Source organism: Hipposideros armiger, unplaced genomic scaffold, assembly GCF_001890085.2.
Source record: "Hipposideros armiger isolate ML-2016 unplaced genomic scaffold, ASM189008v1 scaffold_643, whole genome shotgun sequence".
Classification (NCBI taxonomy): Eukaryota; Metazoa; Chordata; class Mammalia; order Chiroptera; family Hipposideridae; genus Hipposideros; species Hipposideros armiger.
In genome coordinates, this window is record NW_017731993.1 from 43,440 (window position 1) to 61,391 (window position 17,952).

The following is a 17,952-nucleotide window of genomic DNA, read 5'->3' on the forward strand; positions in this document are numbered from 1 at the left end:
GGGCCAAGGATAATTCTAGCATCTGTAAACTTTGACAGCAAGAAAGGAACATTGTGACTCTGTTTCTATTCTATCATCTGCTCAGAGGCACTTATTACTCATGTGGAGTATACCTCTAGATGGTGTGTGTGTGTGTGTGTGTGTGTGTGTGTGTGTGTGTGTGTGTGTTGGGTGGGGGAGAATGTACCAAAAAAATACATTTCTGACATGATTCCTGTTCTGTAGAACCAGACTGTGGGGGTGGAGTGGGCCCTGCCCTCAGTAGCCACAGCTGCAGCTTATCTGAAGGAAATGTATTTAGGACCCATCTCTATTTCTGACTTTCGAAGGAGGCAGGACGTCCCTCTTGGGATATCCTGGGAATCTGGGCAGGGCTCAAAGGGTACTGTCTAAAACGAGGCCACAGAAGCCTGAAGGCTGAGCTGGGGAGCAGTTGTTTGTGTCAGCATTCTGTGTGGGGTTTCCAGTTCTCCTGTGGCAAGGCACATGATTTGGAATCAAGTTACCAAATCCAAGTGGAGAAAATGTGAGTGTGAAGCCAGAGGTGGGGGTGGTAGTGATGGGGGTGGAAAGATGAGCAGCTAAAGAGGTTGAAACAAAGAAAAGCCAAGATCTATGGAGAAATCGAGGGCAGGTGGCAGCCCTGAACGTCTATTATGTGGCTTTCCGGCCATGTGACATAAAGGGGGGATGCGGGAGATGTCTTGAATGTTTAAGGGTACAACCTGCAGCTTACAAATTTATGCTTATTTTACATACAGAGCCATACATCTGTGTCTGACTGCTCCCTCTTCATAACCCCACAGATTAATCACAGCTACTTTGGGGAATAAAGAGAAATTGACTTTTTCTTTCTTTAAAAATAATATAAATATCCCTGCTTATATCCACTCACTATGAGATATTTAGGTTACCTTGGCAGTATACAACACTCCAGGAATCTTTTCTCCCTTTCCAGCTATTGTGATCTGTTCTTTCAGGGTCCTTCCTTCCATCAATACAGTTTCTATGTCAAATAAGAAGGAACACTTTCATTTCAACAATAAGTAGCATGGAATGTGGGAAAAAAACCACATCAAACTCTTTGATGGGAGGGCGGAGAAATTCGGAGAAAGAGAAGGCTTCCATGGCCTTCTAGAGAAAAAAGGCCTAGGGCTAAAATTTAGAACACAGAGATTTTTCCTGCTTTGCTCCTTGGAGTGTAAGTCATTTCACCCCTCTGTGATCCATCTTTGCCCTTTGAAAACTAATGAATGTATGGATGTATGTATTAATAACTCACTTTGTTCCACAGAGGTCGTAAGCCAGCATCTCAAAGTATAAACAAAATGTACTTAGAAATATGTAAATGAGACAATTGGTTCAAGGGAAAAGAAAGAGTATGAAAAATTAAGGTGACGTTAAGATCATTTTGTTCATAAAGTAATCTGAGTTGGTAGAGGTGGTCAGGAATGTGCCTTGGTGTTTTCCAATCATAAACGCCAAGAGGGTAATATGATGGTGATGGTGACGATGACAATGATGATGGTTACAAAGAGTCAATACTTATTAACGCTTATCTTATGCCAAGCGCTGTGCTCAGTAAGCATTTTATTGGTATTATTTCATTTCATCTTGTTCCCAACCCTGCTAGAGATACAATTATTGTCCTCATATTTCAGGTAAGGAAACCAAGATCTGATATGATAAAAATAAACATTTTCCAAAAGAAGTAGAGTATCAAATTAGATATTGCTCCACCGGTCACCAATAAGAGATCACAATGCCATGTAGGGACAAATACCCTCAAATATCCTTATGCGAATCTGAGCTAAATAGCATTAGAGAATCTATAAAGCTGTTACAATGTTTCCTTTATATCCAAGTGAAGTTCCTCATAGATCTTCTATAAGAAACTATACAATATTGTCCCAGGTATTCAGGATTCTAATGCTTTGGCTTAACCCAAGGAAATTTTATACATATATATATATATATATATATATATATATATATATATATATATATAAATTAAAGTTTATTGGGGTGACAATTTTTAGCAAAGTTACATGGATTTAAGGTGTACAATTTTGTAATACATCATCTATATATCACATTGTATGTTCACCACCCAGAGTCAATTCTCCTTCCATCACCGTATATTTGACCCCCTTTTCCCTTGTCTACCACCCTCCTCCCCCTTACCCTCAGGTAACCACTAAACTATTGTCTGTGTCTATGAGTTTTGTTTTTTCATTTGTTTTTCTTGTTTTTTTGTTGTTTTCAGTTTTCTATCCCACATATCAGTGAAATCGTACGGTTCTCTAGCAAGGATATATTTTAGTTGATCTACAGGTATGAGTAGTTTTAGCCTCAGAGCAATGCTCCACAGTTTCTATTTCAGAGCTTTTATGAAGTATTTAAGCTCCTGACAAATACCTGGTGTTGCAGGTGTCTGTGTTGGTTGTTAAATCCAGCCCATCGTTAGAGGTGGGATTGATCCACTTTATAAATATGGTGGAGACTAACCAGACATGTCAGTATAAATTCACCCACAGAATGTCCATGGGCAGAACCAAACATTCCTCATTGAACAGTTTTGAAATGTCTCTAAGCTCCAGAATAATGAGTAATCAAAATTCAATTAACTTATATATTCATGTGGTCATAGAAATTTTATTGAGATATGCTAAGTAGTAGAGGCATAATGGAAAGAAAATAGATCCAGTCCCTCTCGTCACTGAGTATATGCACTATTAATAGATAATGCCGGTTCGATTCACGGCCCGAGCTGAGCTGCTGCTGAGCTGCCAACAGGTGGCAGGATGGCTCAGCTAAAAAAAAAACAAAAAGTATATAATGATAATTAAATAAGCAGTTAAAATAAAGCATAGTAGAACACACAGAAACAGGTACACAAGACAAGTGCCATGTGAACTGAAGGCAGAGATTAGAGTGATGTGCTTACAGGATCAAGAAACACCAAAGATTGCCAGCAAATCACCAGAAGCTAGGAGGGAGGCCTGGGATCCTTCCCTAGTACCTTCAGCGGGAGTGTGACACCTTAATCTTAGACTCCTGGCCTCCAGAATTTTGACACAGTAAGTGTCTATTGTTTAAGACTGTCTGTTTATGGTACCCTGTTATGGGAACCATAGGAAGCTAATACACACCCCAGCCCACCACCCCATCCTCAAGGCAGAAACTTGGGAGTCATCCCAAACCACCTCTCCCTCTTCTCTCAGCCCCCATATCCAGGACCACACCCTACAGCATCCCTAGCTCTCTTATATCATACCTTTGCTCATAGCCTTTGCCTCCTTCCAAGTGCATTTGGCGAAGGCCTCGCTCAGCTTAGGCCTAGCTCAGCTCACGTATGCAGATCAGTCAAGATTCAATCAGGAAAGCAAAACCACTAGGCATACGAGCATTAAGGAATTTATTGTAGGAATAAGAACTTTCACAGTTGTGGGAAGAGCTTCTTGGAAAGTAAAAATCTGAAAAGGAAATATTTTTAAATCAGAGAAAAATCACTGATCAGCTCTGGTATAGATGCATGAGTTGAAACTTAGGAGATCTTGAAGGTAGGCTGGCCCGTGCAGCTAACATAGTGGGGCCATGAGGTGGGGGCTGAGAAGCCTATGGAGGGTTTTTAGCTACTCGTGGCTTATTGGTGCTGATTTCTTAGCACAGGGTCTGGTGTGGGTCGGGCGGCACTGTCAGTCAGCAGGACCAGCTGTCAGGACTGAGATGTGGGTGCAGACTGGGTAAGAGGGAGCCCAGAGGAGAACCCACTCACACCTCTGCACATGACCTGTAGAGTGTCAGGGCTGCTGCCACCCTTCCACCTCCCAAATCTCACATAACTTCACTTTTGGGAATTCTAACCTGGGGCAGTACAGAGAGAGGGATTCTGAGCAACTTCGCTCCCAAATTGATAATAATACACTGTAACTCAAGCTGTAACAAATGACTACAAATTTAGCAGGTTAAAATGGCGGGAAGGTGTTCTCCTCCAGACCTGGAGGCCAGAGGTCTGAAATCAGTATGTCAGCAGGGCTGCGCTCCCTCCAGAGACTCCAGGAAGATCTGTCCCTTGCCTCTTCTAGCTTCTGGTGGCTGCTGGCATTCCACGGCTTGTGGCCACATCATTGCACCATAATTCTCTGTTTCCTTTTTGTCTCTCCTATGAAAATTTGAGCTCTTCAAGTGTGTGGACCTGTCTTTCTCTGCCCTGACAACTCAGTTTGGCCCATTAGACATGAAATCAGTGTTTGGGGGATTATCCCTGGTCATGGGCTATATCAGTTTGACAGTCTACTCCCAGATGCACTGGTTAGAAAATGCTTTCTAAAATTGTTTCCAGGTAGCTATTTTATAAATCAGAAATTTCCACATAGGATGATCTAAAACTTTCATGACCTCAGCTTTGCATGGGTCCTAATAGGGGCTTGGATTTAACTGGAGTTGGATTTACCTAAGCAGTCTCATCCATTTATCATCCCACAGAGCTCTACAAGTAATGATCATCTTTTACATGTGAAATTAGATGAAAGAAGTTGTGAAGCAGTGTTCTAACTAAGGAAAACTTGGTCCGATCTTTTATACATAAACTCTTTATCTTCTCTGAGTTCCAATATAGATTGAAATGTACTATTATATAGTAAAACGAATACAAGTTTAGGCTCTGCCTCCACTAAGTTTGTGTTGTTGTTCTGGTCAGTAATCTCCCTAAGACGTGGTTTTCCCATTATGAAACGAAAATAGCAGTCATACGTACCCTAAGGGATTGTTTATGTCACAGCACTTTCTACATTCTCATGTCTGGTATAAATGCTAATTGTAGGGTTTTGATTTGTGGTCAGAAATGCCCATCCAGCTCATGATGTCTTATTAACCCCATGTAACTATATCGGAAATTTGCCATTTGGTTCACTTACTACTCTTCTTCTTTGGGGGATCCCCAAGATGGGAATAAGCAGAGCCCCATCTTGCACAATTGGGCGTCTATGACACAGACACATGAGAAGGCTCGATCAGGCTGGTACCAGCTTGTCAATTTTTGAGGAAGAGACTCACAGTTCCAAGAAGGGTGGGAGATGGTCAGAGTCATGGCAGGATATAGAGTCCCACAGCCATGGAGCCAGGGGCCAGAGGGAAGGGCAAAAGGTCGCTTCCGCGGCAGATTTTATGCCATGGACTGCAGCTGGGCCTTACCTCCCGTAGATCGTGCTTTTCCTTTATGAATCTGTGCTTTAGCCAGTCCATCGTTTCTCCAAGCGCTCCTTTACCTCCTCGGCCCGATATCCTTTTCTGCTTAAGTTGGCTTCTCTTGATTGCCGTCAAGAACCCAGCTAGAATAATAACTTAAAAGTTTTAAAAATATCAATTCTACCCTAAATCAAAACAATATCCTTTTAATCACTTTGATAAAAGAAATTTTTATTTTGTATAAGAATATTATACTGCATTGGTCTGCCAGACTTTCCGAAGCTTCAATCAGTTTCTTCATCTGTAAAATAAGGATAATTTCTTTTAGGGCCATTTGAACATAGAATAAATTATTCAACAGATATTTATTGGGTGTTTATTATTTGTCAAGCACTGCCCTATGTATTCGGGATACATGTAAAGCATTAAAAAATAGCTAATGAGTGTTTCAAACAATGAAATAGTATGTGAAATGATTGTCATAGAATTAAACTGGATAAACAAGGAATTTAAAGCTCTAATATATAGTGGTATAAAATGAAAGTATAGTGTGATAGATGCCATTTTTTAAATGCAATTTAGAAAGGTAATCAATGCTTAGATATGCTATTAAACACCTATTATGTGCTCTTAGCTGTGGTAGATCAGGTAAATGATTTTCAAAATGACACCGTTTCTCATCTCAGGGGAGATAAGCCATATGTACGTGTAATAATAACTTAAAATATGTTGAGATATGACGTACCATGTAAATGGAACAAAAAGTAAAGGTTCTAAGAGTGAAGGGAAAAGACACCACTGCCATCCAGCTGGGCTCTGTGGGAAAAGCAACGGAGGAGACATTTGAGCACAGCCTACAGTATTGATAGGATTTGAAAGAGTACTTTTCACTAGTCATGGACACTGTTCACCCATATTTTTTTCCCATTTGAGCCCCTGGTTGGATTGTACATCCTGACTCCGTTGTGGTTGGGTGGGACCATGTGACTAGTTCTGATGAATGTGTGAGAGCAAAAGTGACCTGTGTCACTTCCAGGTCAAAGTATTTAATTGCCAATCTGAGTCCTATCAAGCTCTCTTTACCCTCTGGCATAGCAACCAGCAATGTTCAAAATGGTTACTTCACCCACAGACTCTGTAGTGTGTAAAACGAAGCCACCCACCCCCCACATCCCACCCAAACTAACTCACCATAGACACGTGCCTTGAGGAGAAAGTAATCCTTTGTTGTTTTAAGAGTTAGAGGTTGTTTTGTTACTGCAGATAACCACAGCCTTTTCTAACTGATTCAGCATTGGTAGGAGAAAAGGCAAAGGGGAAAGCATCGATGTGGGAATATAGACTCTGAAGTAGGTCAACTCCTTTACAAAACTTAATTTTGAAAAGAAGTAGATTCTATTTTAAAAAAAAGGGGGGGGCCTGGACTGCGGAGAATTTTGCATGTTGGAGTAAGAAGCAGGAGCTTCCTTCAGAGCCCCATTACTGGTTTTGAGTAGAGGCCGGGTGTGAGAACGAATTTGATGCTTCAGCTGAAAGTAATGGAATTAGAGACAGGAGCCCAGTCAGGCTACTGTAGCAGGATGCAGACGGGATATGAGAAGATAAGAAATATTCTTAAACTGGTGGCACTGCTCTCCTTTAAAAAAAGGAACAATAAAAAGTTCCCAAACAAATTACATGCTAATCTGGGGAGAATTTATGGATTCACCTCTAACCATTTGAGCTATTGGCTTAATATTTTAGATTCAAGGAAAAAGCTTTTGGACCTCTGATTTTGCATTCATCGTGTTTGAGTAATGGCTCTTGTTAGCCCTGTAATAATGTCCTCTTTTTTTAAAAGTGAAGCTTAGTAATAAAATTTTTATTGTAATCCAATGCTTACATGATTCTTCCTAACTAAGAATTATGTTTGGTGGATTTCAGCAACCCCAGAAAATATTCAGGCTAAGAATTCAGAAAGATACGTTTGGCAAAAAGAGCTCCCTTATGGATTAATGTTTTAGGGAGATTTCCTGAGACTATGCTATTACTTATTGTCTCGTCTTTTACTTTTAAATTTAAAACTAGTACGTTTCAACTTCTAATTACTTTAAGAATCACTTGGCAACATATTAAAAAATACAGAATCCTCAGGTCCATCTCAGAGGGATTCTGATTCAGTATGTATAAGGAAAGTGAGGTGTTATGGACTAAATGTTTATATCCCCTCCCCCACGCAAATGCATATGTTGAAATCCTATCCCCCACTGTGATGGTATTAGGAAGTGGGCCTTCCGGAGGTGATTAGGTCATGAGGGTGGACTCCTCATGAATAGGATTAGTGCCCTTATAAATAGATCCCAGAGAGTTCCCTCATCCCTTCTATGGTGTGAGGACATAGCCAGGAGACAGCCATCTATGAGCCAGAAAGAGGCCCTCACCAGACACCAAACTTGACTGCACCTTGATCTTGTATTTCACAGCCTCCAGAACTGTGAGAAATAAATGCTTGTTGCATAAGCTACCCAGTCTGGTATTTTTTGTTACAGCAGCCTAAATGGAATAAGACAAGGGGGCTAGGAACACACACATTAAGAGGTAGCTCAGGTTATGTGTGAAGGGAGTCCGAATACCACACTTGGAGGGGCATTGTATTGATTCTGAGCTCGTGGATTTGACCACAAGCTCTGTGAAGGCGGGGCTATGCTTTAATTATCTTTGTATCCCTGGTACTTATTAGAATGTCTAGCACATATGAGGCAATGTGTCTGTGTAAGACTTACAGACACTGTCTTTGCAGCCAGACAAACCTGGATTTACTTGCTGGCTCTAAGACTTATTAGGTGCGAGACAGACTGTAACCTCTCCAGACTTGGTCCTCTGAAAGCTGAAGATAATGACACCTTCCTCTGTGAGGATTATGAAGCTTACATGATTTTATGTTTCCATAGAGTTTGGCACAGCTCCTGGAGCCAGGGATTTGGAGTGAGATCTTGGTACTGTTATGATGGTAATGTTATGGCCAGCACACAAGAATGCTGTGAATGGGGTTCCTAACCAAGGAAGAAATGCCAAACTGGAATTAAAGTCCTTCTTAATTAAGGGCTGAGACTGCATCTAATACCTTGCAAGGCTGAAAGCAGGTTGAAGCTGATTTGGAGAATGTGGTGTAGACCTGGAGGCCATGGTGAGGCGTCCCGGCTCCCCAACATGAAAGAAGGAAGTCCAGGGTAACTTCACCATGGTGGTTTACTTTGGAAGTTTGGTAGCCCTTCATACAAGGAACACAGGGCTCCATTGTGTTCCATCCTCTAACCAATATTATTAGAAATATAGAAGGAAGGGTCTCCTTCCTTTAGGGAGGGACGGAGACAAAGAGGTAGGAGAGAAAGAGGAAGCAGAATTATTTTCTTCTTTGCCAAGCACATCAGAAGTGCTCCATAAAAGGTAGTTGTTTGGGCTGTCATTTATTATTATTATCATCCAACTTTATAAATGATGAGGATAGCTCACCTTTGTTTAATGCTTTCTATGTAATAGGCTCTGTGCTAAGAATGTTCCATGTATCACATTGCGTCCTTACAGGAAACCCTTTGAGGTTGCTACTGTTTTTGTTACCATTTAGACACAAGGAAAGTAAAGATCAGAAAGGTTAAATAAATTGTTCAAAGAAGTGGCGTCAAAGCTTGGGTTTTGTCTAATGAGCAAATCTTAAGACAGTGTTAAAAGCAGATTGCACTGTGTTGTACAGCTGAAACTAATTCTAAAAAAAGTGTATTTCACAATAAAAAATAATTTAAAAAAAAAGCAGATTCGTTGTTACATTGAAATAGAGGGAAATATGACATTCCTTGAGTTTGGGGCATTTATTATATTGGGTTGTCGGAAAAGTCATGATGTATTTTTTCTATGTTTTTCGTTGAAAAAATGCGTCATGACTTTTCTGACAACCCAATACTTCCAACTTGGAGTTTGGGTGTGTGTTTTGGGGTGAGGGAGTCTGCTTTGCTTTTACCTAATGGAAAACTGTCCATGAGACACAAACAAAGCAACAACAAAAATATAGCTGAAGCACTTAGGTTATTTTTCTATTATTTGTGTTAGTCAAAAATAAGAAATTATAATTCAGGTTTTTCTGCGGCTTAATTATAGGCCTCTGTGCTGCAAACAATGCACTAAGTACGAATAATAGGGGCCATCCAAAAACAAATTCTCTGGAGACCTCCCAACTCCACTGGGTCTGTTTAGGACAAGTGATAAGGAAACAGTGTTCTGTATGAAGGAGCAGCAGAGCCCCTAGACACTGTGAATCTTTTTCTTGTTAATGAAGTAAAATGAACATTGTTACCGGTGTAAAACCAACAGCAGAAATGAAAGCCGTTCTTGTTACTTACCTCAGGGCTGCAAAGAAAATATCCATTCAGCGTGTTAGCTAAGAAGTGATAAGGCACCATCAGGAGACCCTGCCTGCCCTGTGCTGCAGAGAGGACCAGGAAGAAATGGTCTTATTTTTAAAGTGCTTTTCTACTTCTGATATGATTTGGGCCTGGTTCCTAAATCATCTTTAAATTGGTATAGTAATTCCTTTTTAACCACTTGGCTAAGTGTTACAGAATCTTTGGAAAATGTTCAATAAATGTCTTGAGCTCTATGTAAACATGAAAAACACAGTTATTTGTAAAACGAATATCAAAGGAAAGCTTAATATTATTCAACCTAGTCTATATTGGGAAGCAAATACATTTATTTCGATGTACGAAAAGATGGAATTACTTCGTAAAATAGAATATCCAGAGGCTGCAACATAGTAGGCATGTAAGTATGTGTTGAATGAATTAATGAATGAGAAACATATGAATAAAAGACCTCATTAAAAACAAATTAGAAAGCTGAATGCATGTAATAAATAACCATTTGTACCTACCAGTTTAATTTAGTCTTTTACCACCAAAAGAAAGCCTTGTTTAAAATATGAAGAATATTAAGGCTTGAAATTGAAGAGGGAAGCATGGAAGAACGAATAATATTTGGGTCTCAAGGCTAAGTCACAGCTGAACTAGCAAATTCAGCTTCTATTAGATCAGAAAGAATACGCTCACAGCAGACGGAGGTAATGGGGAGTTCAGAGAGTGAATGTCCTTCGGGGCTGAGGCTGGGGTCTACTGGGTGGGCTGGGGTGATAAGTTAGCATCAGGGCCTGGGGGATGGGAGCACATGTCCTTCCCCAGATTTTCAAGGTCACATTTGCAAGGTCACCTTTGACTCTGACAACCAGAACTCAGTGGCATTCCCACCTGCCCAGCCTCCTTACCTTGACTGCCCCACTCCACCACTCACACCATATGTTTGTAGAGCAGACTTTAAAGAAGGCTTATAGGACAGACTCATGCTGAATTTAAATTAATATTAGTCACCTCTGTTCTTCAAATGTGTCAACCACTCTGCTGCCAGAAACTTCTTGCTGGCCAATATTTCCCCACATGCCCCATCGTGATGCCTCATCCATCACTCCCTCTCTCTCTCTGGAAGCTTCTCTTTCCTTCCCACTTCCCCTAAGTTCAAGGTACAATAGGTTCTGCTAGAAAGTGTCTGATTCCTTGCTTTATGTGGCCCCAGCCCCTCCATGCTAGGCACAGAGTTTCTTCTATATAAAAACACGTACCAATGTATTAATAGATATGTCACTAAGTAAAAACAGTTCCCCTCCTGAGAATTCTAAAGTTGACTCTTAAAATAACCTTTCAACATTTTTCTTCCTCCTCACTAGCACATGAGGGCAGTGATGTTTACACAGAAGAGGACTTTACCTGCTTTTTCTTCTTCAAGCTTTGAGATATTGGTTACTCTGACTATTAGGCAAAGTTCTGATCATTATAAAGTTGTCAACCAATCATGGTATACTTCTAATTCCAATTACAGTGGCTGGGGGTTTTCCCACACCAGTAAGCAATTCTCCCATACCAGTTGGGTATCCTACAGTTCAAATCAATTGTGACACTATCTACCTAAAGATAGCATCAGATCCTACAGGGCTCTGTCCTACAAGAGTGCCTCTCCCCAACCCACTTCAGATGCCAGCTGCAAGTTCACCTAGTCACCTGGGCTTCTAACCAACAGGCTAGAGATAGTAGCTTCCAACAACTCCCTCCTTGGGTTCCATTTATTTGCTAGAACAGCTCACAAAACTCAAAGAAACATTTGATTTCTTAGATTACTGGTCTATTATAAAAGGATATAACTCAGGAACGGACAGATGGCAGAGGTGCATAGGACAAGGTGTGGGGAAAGGGCCTGGAGCTTCCACGCTCTCCCCACGTCTCCACTTGTTCACAAACCCGGAAGCTCTTCAAACCCCATCGTTTCGGGTTTTGATGGACACGTCTTTACATAGCATGATTGATTAAATCATAGGCCATTGGAGTTTGAGCTTAATCTCACATCCCTGGTCCCTCTCCCTTCCCCTTCCTCTGCTATCCCCACTCCCACCCCCACCCCCCAGAGTTGGGGGTAATAGGTGGGAATGAAAGTTTCAATCTTCTAATCCTAAGGTTGGCTCTCCTGGCAACCAGCTCCCATCCTTACATTACCTAGGGGCTTTCCAAAATTCACCTCATTAACATAACAAAAGACACTTTTATGCTCTCATCACTTAGAAATTCCAAGTGTTTTAGGAGCTCTGGGTCAGGAACTAGAGATCAAATTTCTTATTACAAATCACAGTATCACACTTTTCTCCTTCTGAATATGAGGAATTAACTTTCTATTTTAAAGTGAACACACACGCGCACGCACGCACACACACACAACACACACACACACACACACACACACACACACACACACACTCACACATGGCCCTGTCTATTAGGTATTGCTGTTGGACAGTGATGACATATCTTTGATACCTGATTTAGGATTTGCTGAAAGGTTTCATGTTTTCAGCAAGTCCTGCAGGTTTGAGCCTGAAGGAATCTGGTATAGGGTTATCAGCTTCCTATCATTAGTTTCTTAGGACTCAGGCAATCACAGGGCCTACTTCCTTCTGTTCCTCTTCTCTGATTACAGTACCTGTGAGATAGACTCTACCTGCACTCTAATCTTACTTCTGGCCTGGCAGAGGAACTATATATTAAGCTCTTGCTTCTGAGGCTAGTTGGGTATCAAGATAAATTTTGCAATTTACTCCCAGAAAGATAGTAGCATATCTGCAGGTTTACTTACCTTACAGCTATCCTAGGATCTGACAAAAAGGAATAAAGGCAAAAATAGGAAAGGAAATGTAAAAGACACAGAAAGAGGGTATGGTGTAAATGCTACACCCATCTTTAGGAGAACCTGCCCCATGCGATGTGATTTGGACTGAAAGCCAGAATGGTAAAAGACGTCAATATGCATCTCTCCTTCTTGGGGAGGATGTACCCCATGCACGCGCTCTGTTACTGATATTGTCACTGTCCATTAAGGAATAAGACCCCTGGACCACAGCCACTTTACTGGTGCATTGTTTTTAGTCCTGCCTCTGCTGTGTAGGGGCTCAACAAATATTTGTACTTAATGAATTAAAAGCTTTGTTTCTTTCTCAATCACCCAGAGATATCTTGACGTTCCACTATGGAAAATGAGGACATTAATGTACATTTAGTTCTTTCTGTAGCCTCCTGAATTCACTCCACCCCCAACATCTGTTGGCCTTGTTTTGATTCGGAAAGGCTTTTGTGCACTTTTGCATTCTGGCCTTCAATATAACATAGGCTTCTGAACTTGTTCTGTGGGATGATTCTAAAAATGAAAAATTAACAAAGCCAATAAATGACGTGCAACATGTGACCCGGTAAATAGTCACAAATGGTGTGATTGGACTCACAAAAGAGAAAATGTACACTGGTTCTTCCAATCCACACCAAAGTCACACGGATTCTCCTTTCATACATTCCATCCAGCCCTTAAAATATTGCCATCTGGGGGAGGGGGGTTGTCACTTTGAGGGGTAAAAAGTATAACTATTGCACTGTGTTGCACACCTAAAACTAATTTTTAAGTTTATTTCACAGTAAAAAATAAAAAAATAAAAAATTAATAAAAAATTAATAAAAGATAAAAAATTAAATAAAGAAGAAATTTTTAAAAATTATTGTCATTTTAGTTTGCTTCACATCTGGTTGTGACTTTCTCTTTCAGCTTTCTGTTTTTCTTGGAATTGCTAATTGTCTTTTATCTTATGGAAAGAAGAATTCTATGCCTCTTTTAGCATTATTACCTAAAATATTCAATCTTTGAACCTGGTATTTATTAAAAGGGAACCACTTTCTCTCACATATGTTCTTCTTGGAGATAGCTGAGTTTTCATCCTTATAAATCTTTCCCTTATAGATTGTTAATACCAGTGTCTTAGATCCACCTCATTTTCCTGGATTCCTTTTTACTTATGTTGGGGTGTTTTCTCAAATACAATTTTTCCACAGAGAGTGTAGAGGAGGTAAATTTTCTGTGCATATCAATATTTTTTATTTTATACATATATTTGATTTATAATTTGACTAGGTAGAAACTTCAATGTTTAAAATTATTTTCCCTTGGAAGTTTGGTATCATTGACCCAATGTTTCCAGCATTCAGAGCTCTAATAAGAAAATTGGTGGCAATTTGATTTTATTCCATGTATCTAAACTTTTTAGGTCTCTCCTCTCCAGAAGCTTTTTAGGTCTTCTCTTTATGTTTGATGTTCTAAAATTTTATTCACACCTCTTGAAACACACAGGTCTTTAACTTAAACATTCATGTTTTCCAGCCTTATGGGGATATTATTTTTACTTTTATTATTTTTTCCCTTGTTGTTTCTTGTATTTCTTTACTCTATTGGGATTTTTTTCTAGGTGGATATTAGACTTATAGAATACATTTCCTTGCCTCTTAATTTAATTTGTCATTTTTTTCACATCTTCCCCCTCCCATCATATCTGGAAGGTTTCCTGAGCCCTATCATTTGTCCCACCTAATGATTTCTGGGAGCCCAACATATATATGAGTGTAAATCAATTCCTAACATCTAGTTTTTCTTTTCCTACTGGTCTGTTCTTGTTTATTAGATCGATTAACTTCTCAGGATAGTCATAATCATATTTTTAAAGCTCTCTTTTGTTTCTCAAATTACCTGTCTTCCAGGCAGTTATTCTGTTTATTTTTTTCTCAAATGCTTAGTAATCCTTAATGGTCCATTCATATTTACAGAAAAGAACTAGGCTAGTGTGGGTTTTCTCTGCCATTATATTCATCTGTTCCTTCAAAAAGTGTCTTCCTTGTATTACTTTACCACGGCTGCTGTAGCAAAAGTACCACAAACTGGGTGGCTTAAACAACAGATAATAATTTTCTCACAGTTCTGGAGTCTAGAAATCCAAACCAAGGTGTTGACTAGGTTGGTTCTTTCCTCAGGTTGTTCAGGAACATCTGTTTCGTGTTTCTCTCCTTGTTTCCGGTGGCCTCAGACTTCCTTGGCTCATAGAAGGCCATCTTCTCCTTGTGTCTTCATTGTCTTCTCTTTTCACATTGTCTCTGTGTCCAAATTTCTCTTCTTTATAACAACACCAGTCCTGTTGGGTTAGGGTCCATCTAATGACCTGACCTTACACTGATTCCCTACAAACAGCCTATTTCCAAATGAGATTATATTCACAGGTAGTGGGGATGAGGACTTCCGCATCTTTTTCCAGGCTCATAAATTCAACCCATGACGCCTCTCGGTAGGAGATCAATAGTGGGTTTTGTGTTGATTAATAAAGACTAGCAGTTGGGTGGGTGAATTCTAAATTGAGAAAGGCTAGTTTGCAAAGCCTCACCCACAACCCCACCCGATTACAGCAGACTGGTAGTCATTGAATTTCTTTAGAGAGCAGATTTTAGTATGGTCAAATACCACTGTAACCTGATGCTCTATGAGAGGTGGAGGATGGTTGAGAAAGCGTCCCTTTATTTTTTCTAAAACAACTACCATTACTGTCCTAGTCAGTTCAGGCTGTTTAAACAAGATGCCATAGACTGGGTGGCTTCAACGACAGGAATTTATCTCCCAGTTCTGGAGGCTGGGAAGTTCAAAATCAGGGTGCCAGCAAATTCGGTGTCTGGTGAGGGCATTCTTCCTTCCTATTCTTCTTTACAGACAGCTGTCTTCTTGTATCCTCACATGGCAGAGAGACAGAGCTCTGGTTTCTTTTTCTTATAAGAACATTATGGACATACCTCGTCTTATTGCACCTTACTTTATTGTGCTTCACAGATTGTTTTTTTTTTAATAATTTGAAGGTAAAACACCCAACCAGCAAAAAGATTATGACTCTTTATTTAAGTGGTGTGGAACTGAACCCACAATAGCTCCAAGGTATGCCTGTAATCCCATTAGGTGATCTCACCCTCACAACTTCTACTAAAACTAATTACCTCCCCAAGGGCCTACCTCCAAATACCACCCCATGGGGCATTAGGGTTTCAACATATGAGTTTTGAGGGGACATGCAGTCTATAACATTTGCTTTCTGCTTGGAGGTGAGAAATGTCTTCTCTTTACCAGGTTGAGTTATTTTAAGCACACAGATCAAAATGTATTTCAAACAATATATATTTAAACTTGAATAGATGTATTTTGTCCAAAAACAAAATGCCCTGTGATCTGTTAAGAATCTCGATATTTCTACCTGCTTGATGCTTGGTCTCTGTCCTTCACAAGGTCAGCCTCTGTCCTACCTGTTTTTCTGAGTCAGGGATCTGAGTCAGGACCCAGCTGCAGGCCTTCTCCTGCACACATAATCCCCACCCAAAACTTCACTCCCAGGTCACAGCTGGAATGCTGTAACAAGGGACGTCCCCCTAGAAGTCAACATTTCCAGCATGCATGAATGAGAGAAAATATTCTAGGACAGATGTGGAAAGCACAAAAGTAACTAACCAAGCGATGAATAGGAAGGATTGAAATGGAAGTCTGGGATAGAACTGAAAAAAAAACAAAAAAATCCTCCTAGAGGCACTTTTTGAAATTCTAAAAAGAAATGATTATGGCAAATTCAGAGGGACTACTGCTATTTAAACTGGGAATTACATTTGGGGGAGCACTAGCTCTAAAAAGTGTTAGCTAAAAATCTACACCATTTACATCAAGGTTTCCTTCAACTTGTTTTTAGGGCATATGTCAAGCAATGTTGGATTTTAGGAGAGAGGACTTTGTTTTTCCAGAACACGTCTCTTGGGTGCCAGAGTCAGAGGCAGAAAGATGGCCTTCCTGATCCAGGGATTTGCTCTATGATAATCCTTAATTTCAAGAAAAGAATGAAAGTGAAGCATGATATGGGGAAACTAATCAAGAGGGACAGTTGTGAAGCTTGGGTCGGTGTTTCCCTCCTCCTTCACTGCCTCTTGTGGTTCCAAGTTCTAGGACAGTAAGCTTCCCAGAAGGAGAAAGACCACATCCCCAAAATGCCACAGAAGTGCTCCTGCCCCTAGGGCAGAGCTGTTACCAGGCCTTACCTATCTTTGGAAACACTTACTGCTAGAGAAAAGGCAGTCATCCAAAAGCCATTTCATAGAACAACTCAGCGGTGCTTCTGAATTTGTACAAAGGCGATTTTGATGTTTTAACTACTCTGACAGAATGTGTTGGGAGCACTTTTTTCTGTTCCCATATTTTCCCTGTGGTAGCAGTGATAGGTGCTATTCTCTCTTCTGCCACATTTTGGAGAACACTGCGTTTCCAGTCTGTTTTTATTTGCTGAAACCTCCCATTCTGCCCAACTGTTGCACTAGATTGTAGCCCTGTCTTCTGGCTTGAACAGAAAAGTAAAATACCCTCTTTCCTGCCAAGTGGCTGTAAACACCATCAACGCCATCAAGCTCTCAGCATGAGTTGAAAACCTCCAGAACTAATGGCTCTAGCAACTTCCCACTCCCCCAGGAGAGGGTCACTGCATTTTAACTTTCTTTCCTGTGTCAGCCTCCACGGTTGTTTTGGGTATGCATGATGTGACAGAAGGCGGCGGATAGCCTTTAAAATCTATCGGAGGTCAATGTATTCCATTATATACACAGTGCGTCAAATTCAGTTTTAACCTTTGATGAAATGTGCAGTGTTGGGATTTTTTATGCTAGAGCAGAAACAGAAAAATCACAGGTGCAACTCATTTTGGTTTTGACTTACAGTCACTGTGGGTCCCTAGATTTTTATAGGAAATTCTCTCTTTAACTTGAATGTAAAGTGTCAGGAGTCTGTAACTTGTCTCTGTAATGTACATTAATAGGTAATATTGATTTGTGGAAATTAATTACTAGAAAAACGGCTCTCAGCACTTACCTAGTGTTCGGAAAGATTTGAGAGCCCCCTTGTGGCTATAATAAATCCAAACTGAAAACTGATGAAAAACTTTTAACTTTTTTTTTCTCTCTCCCTCTCTCTCTCTTTGGTTACATTTGTTTGCTTGCTTTATGGTTTTGAATTGTTTTCATTTTATATTAGCATCAGCATATGTCATATTTTTCACTGGAGGACTCAGAGAGGTAGCTTGTGTCTATTTTAAAAGGACAAACTACCTTTTTTCTGATTATTAAACTCGGATTCTTATCACTGAGAAAAATAACAAATGCAGATGGGGCCCATTTAGGAAAGTTCACAAAGAAAGGGAATTACAGTTGCATTCTTCTGTTTCTTAAGGGACGCCTCCCCTTATTTTTAATCTATGTACTGATTGCACAAAGGTAAAAGCCACCTCTAGCAGCCCCAAGCTACATTTATTTTGAACATCTT

At 40.2% G+C, this 17,952-nt stretch overlaps 1 protein-coding gene across 1 annotated transcript in view; it reads left to right on the top strand.

Annotated features, from left to right (window-relative positions):
- The first annotated feature begins 456 nt into the window (after nucleotides 1–456).
- The window catches only part of LOC109372559 (heparan-sulfate 6-O-sulfotransferase 3), a 36,879-nt gene continuing 19,383 nt past the window's right edge, over nucleotides 457–17,952 (top strand). Inside the window, exon 1 of the mRNA XM_019625911.1 lies at nucleotides 457–526. Coding sequence (XP_019481456.1) covers nucleotides 525–526 — 2 coding nt within the window. The 5' untranslated portion in view covers nucleotides 457–524. The remainder of the gene's footprint in view (nucleotides 527–17,952) is intronic.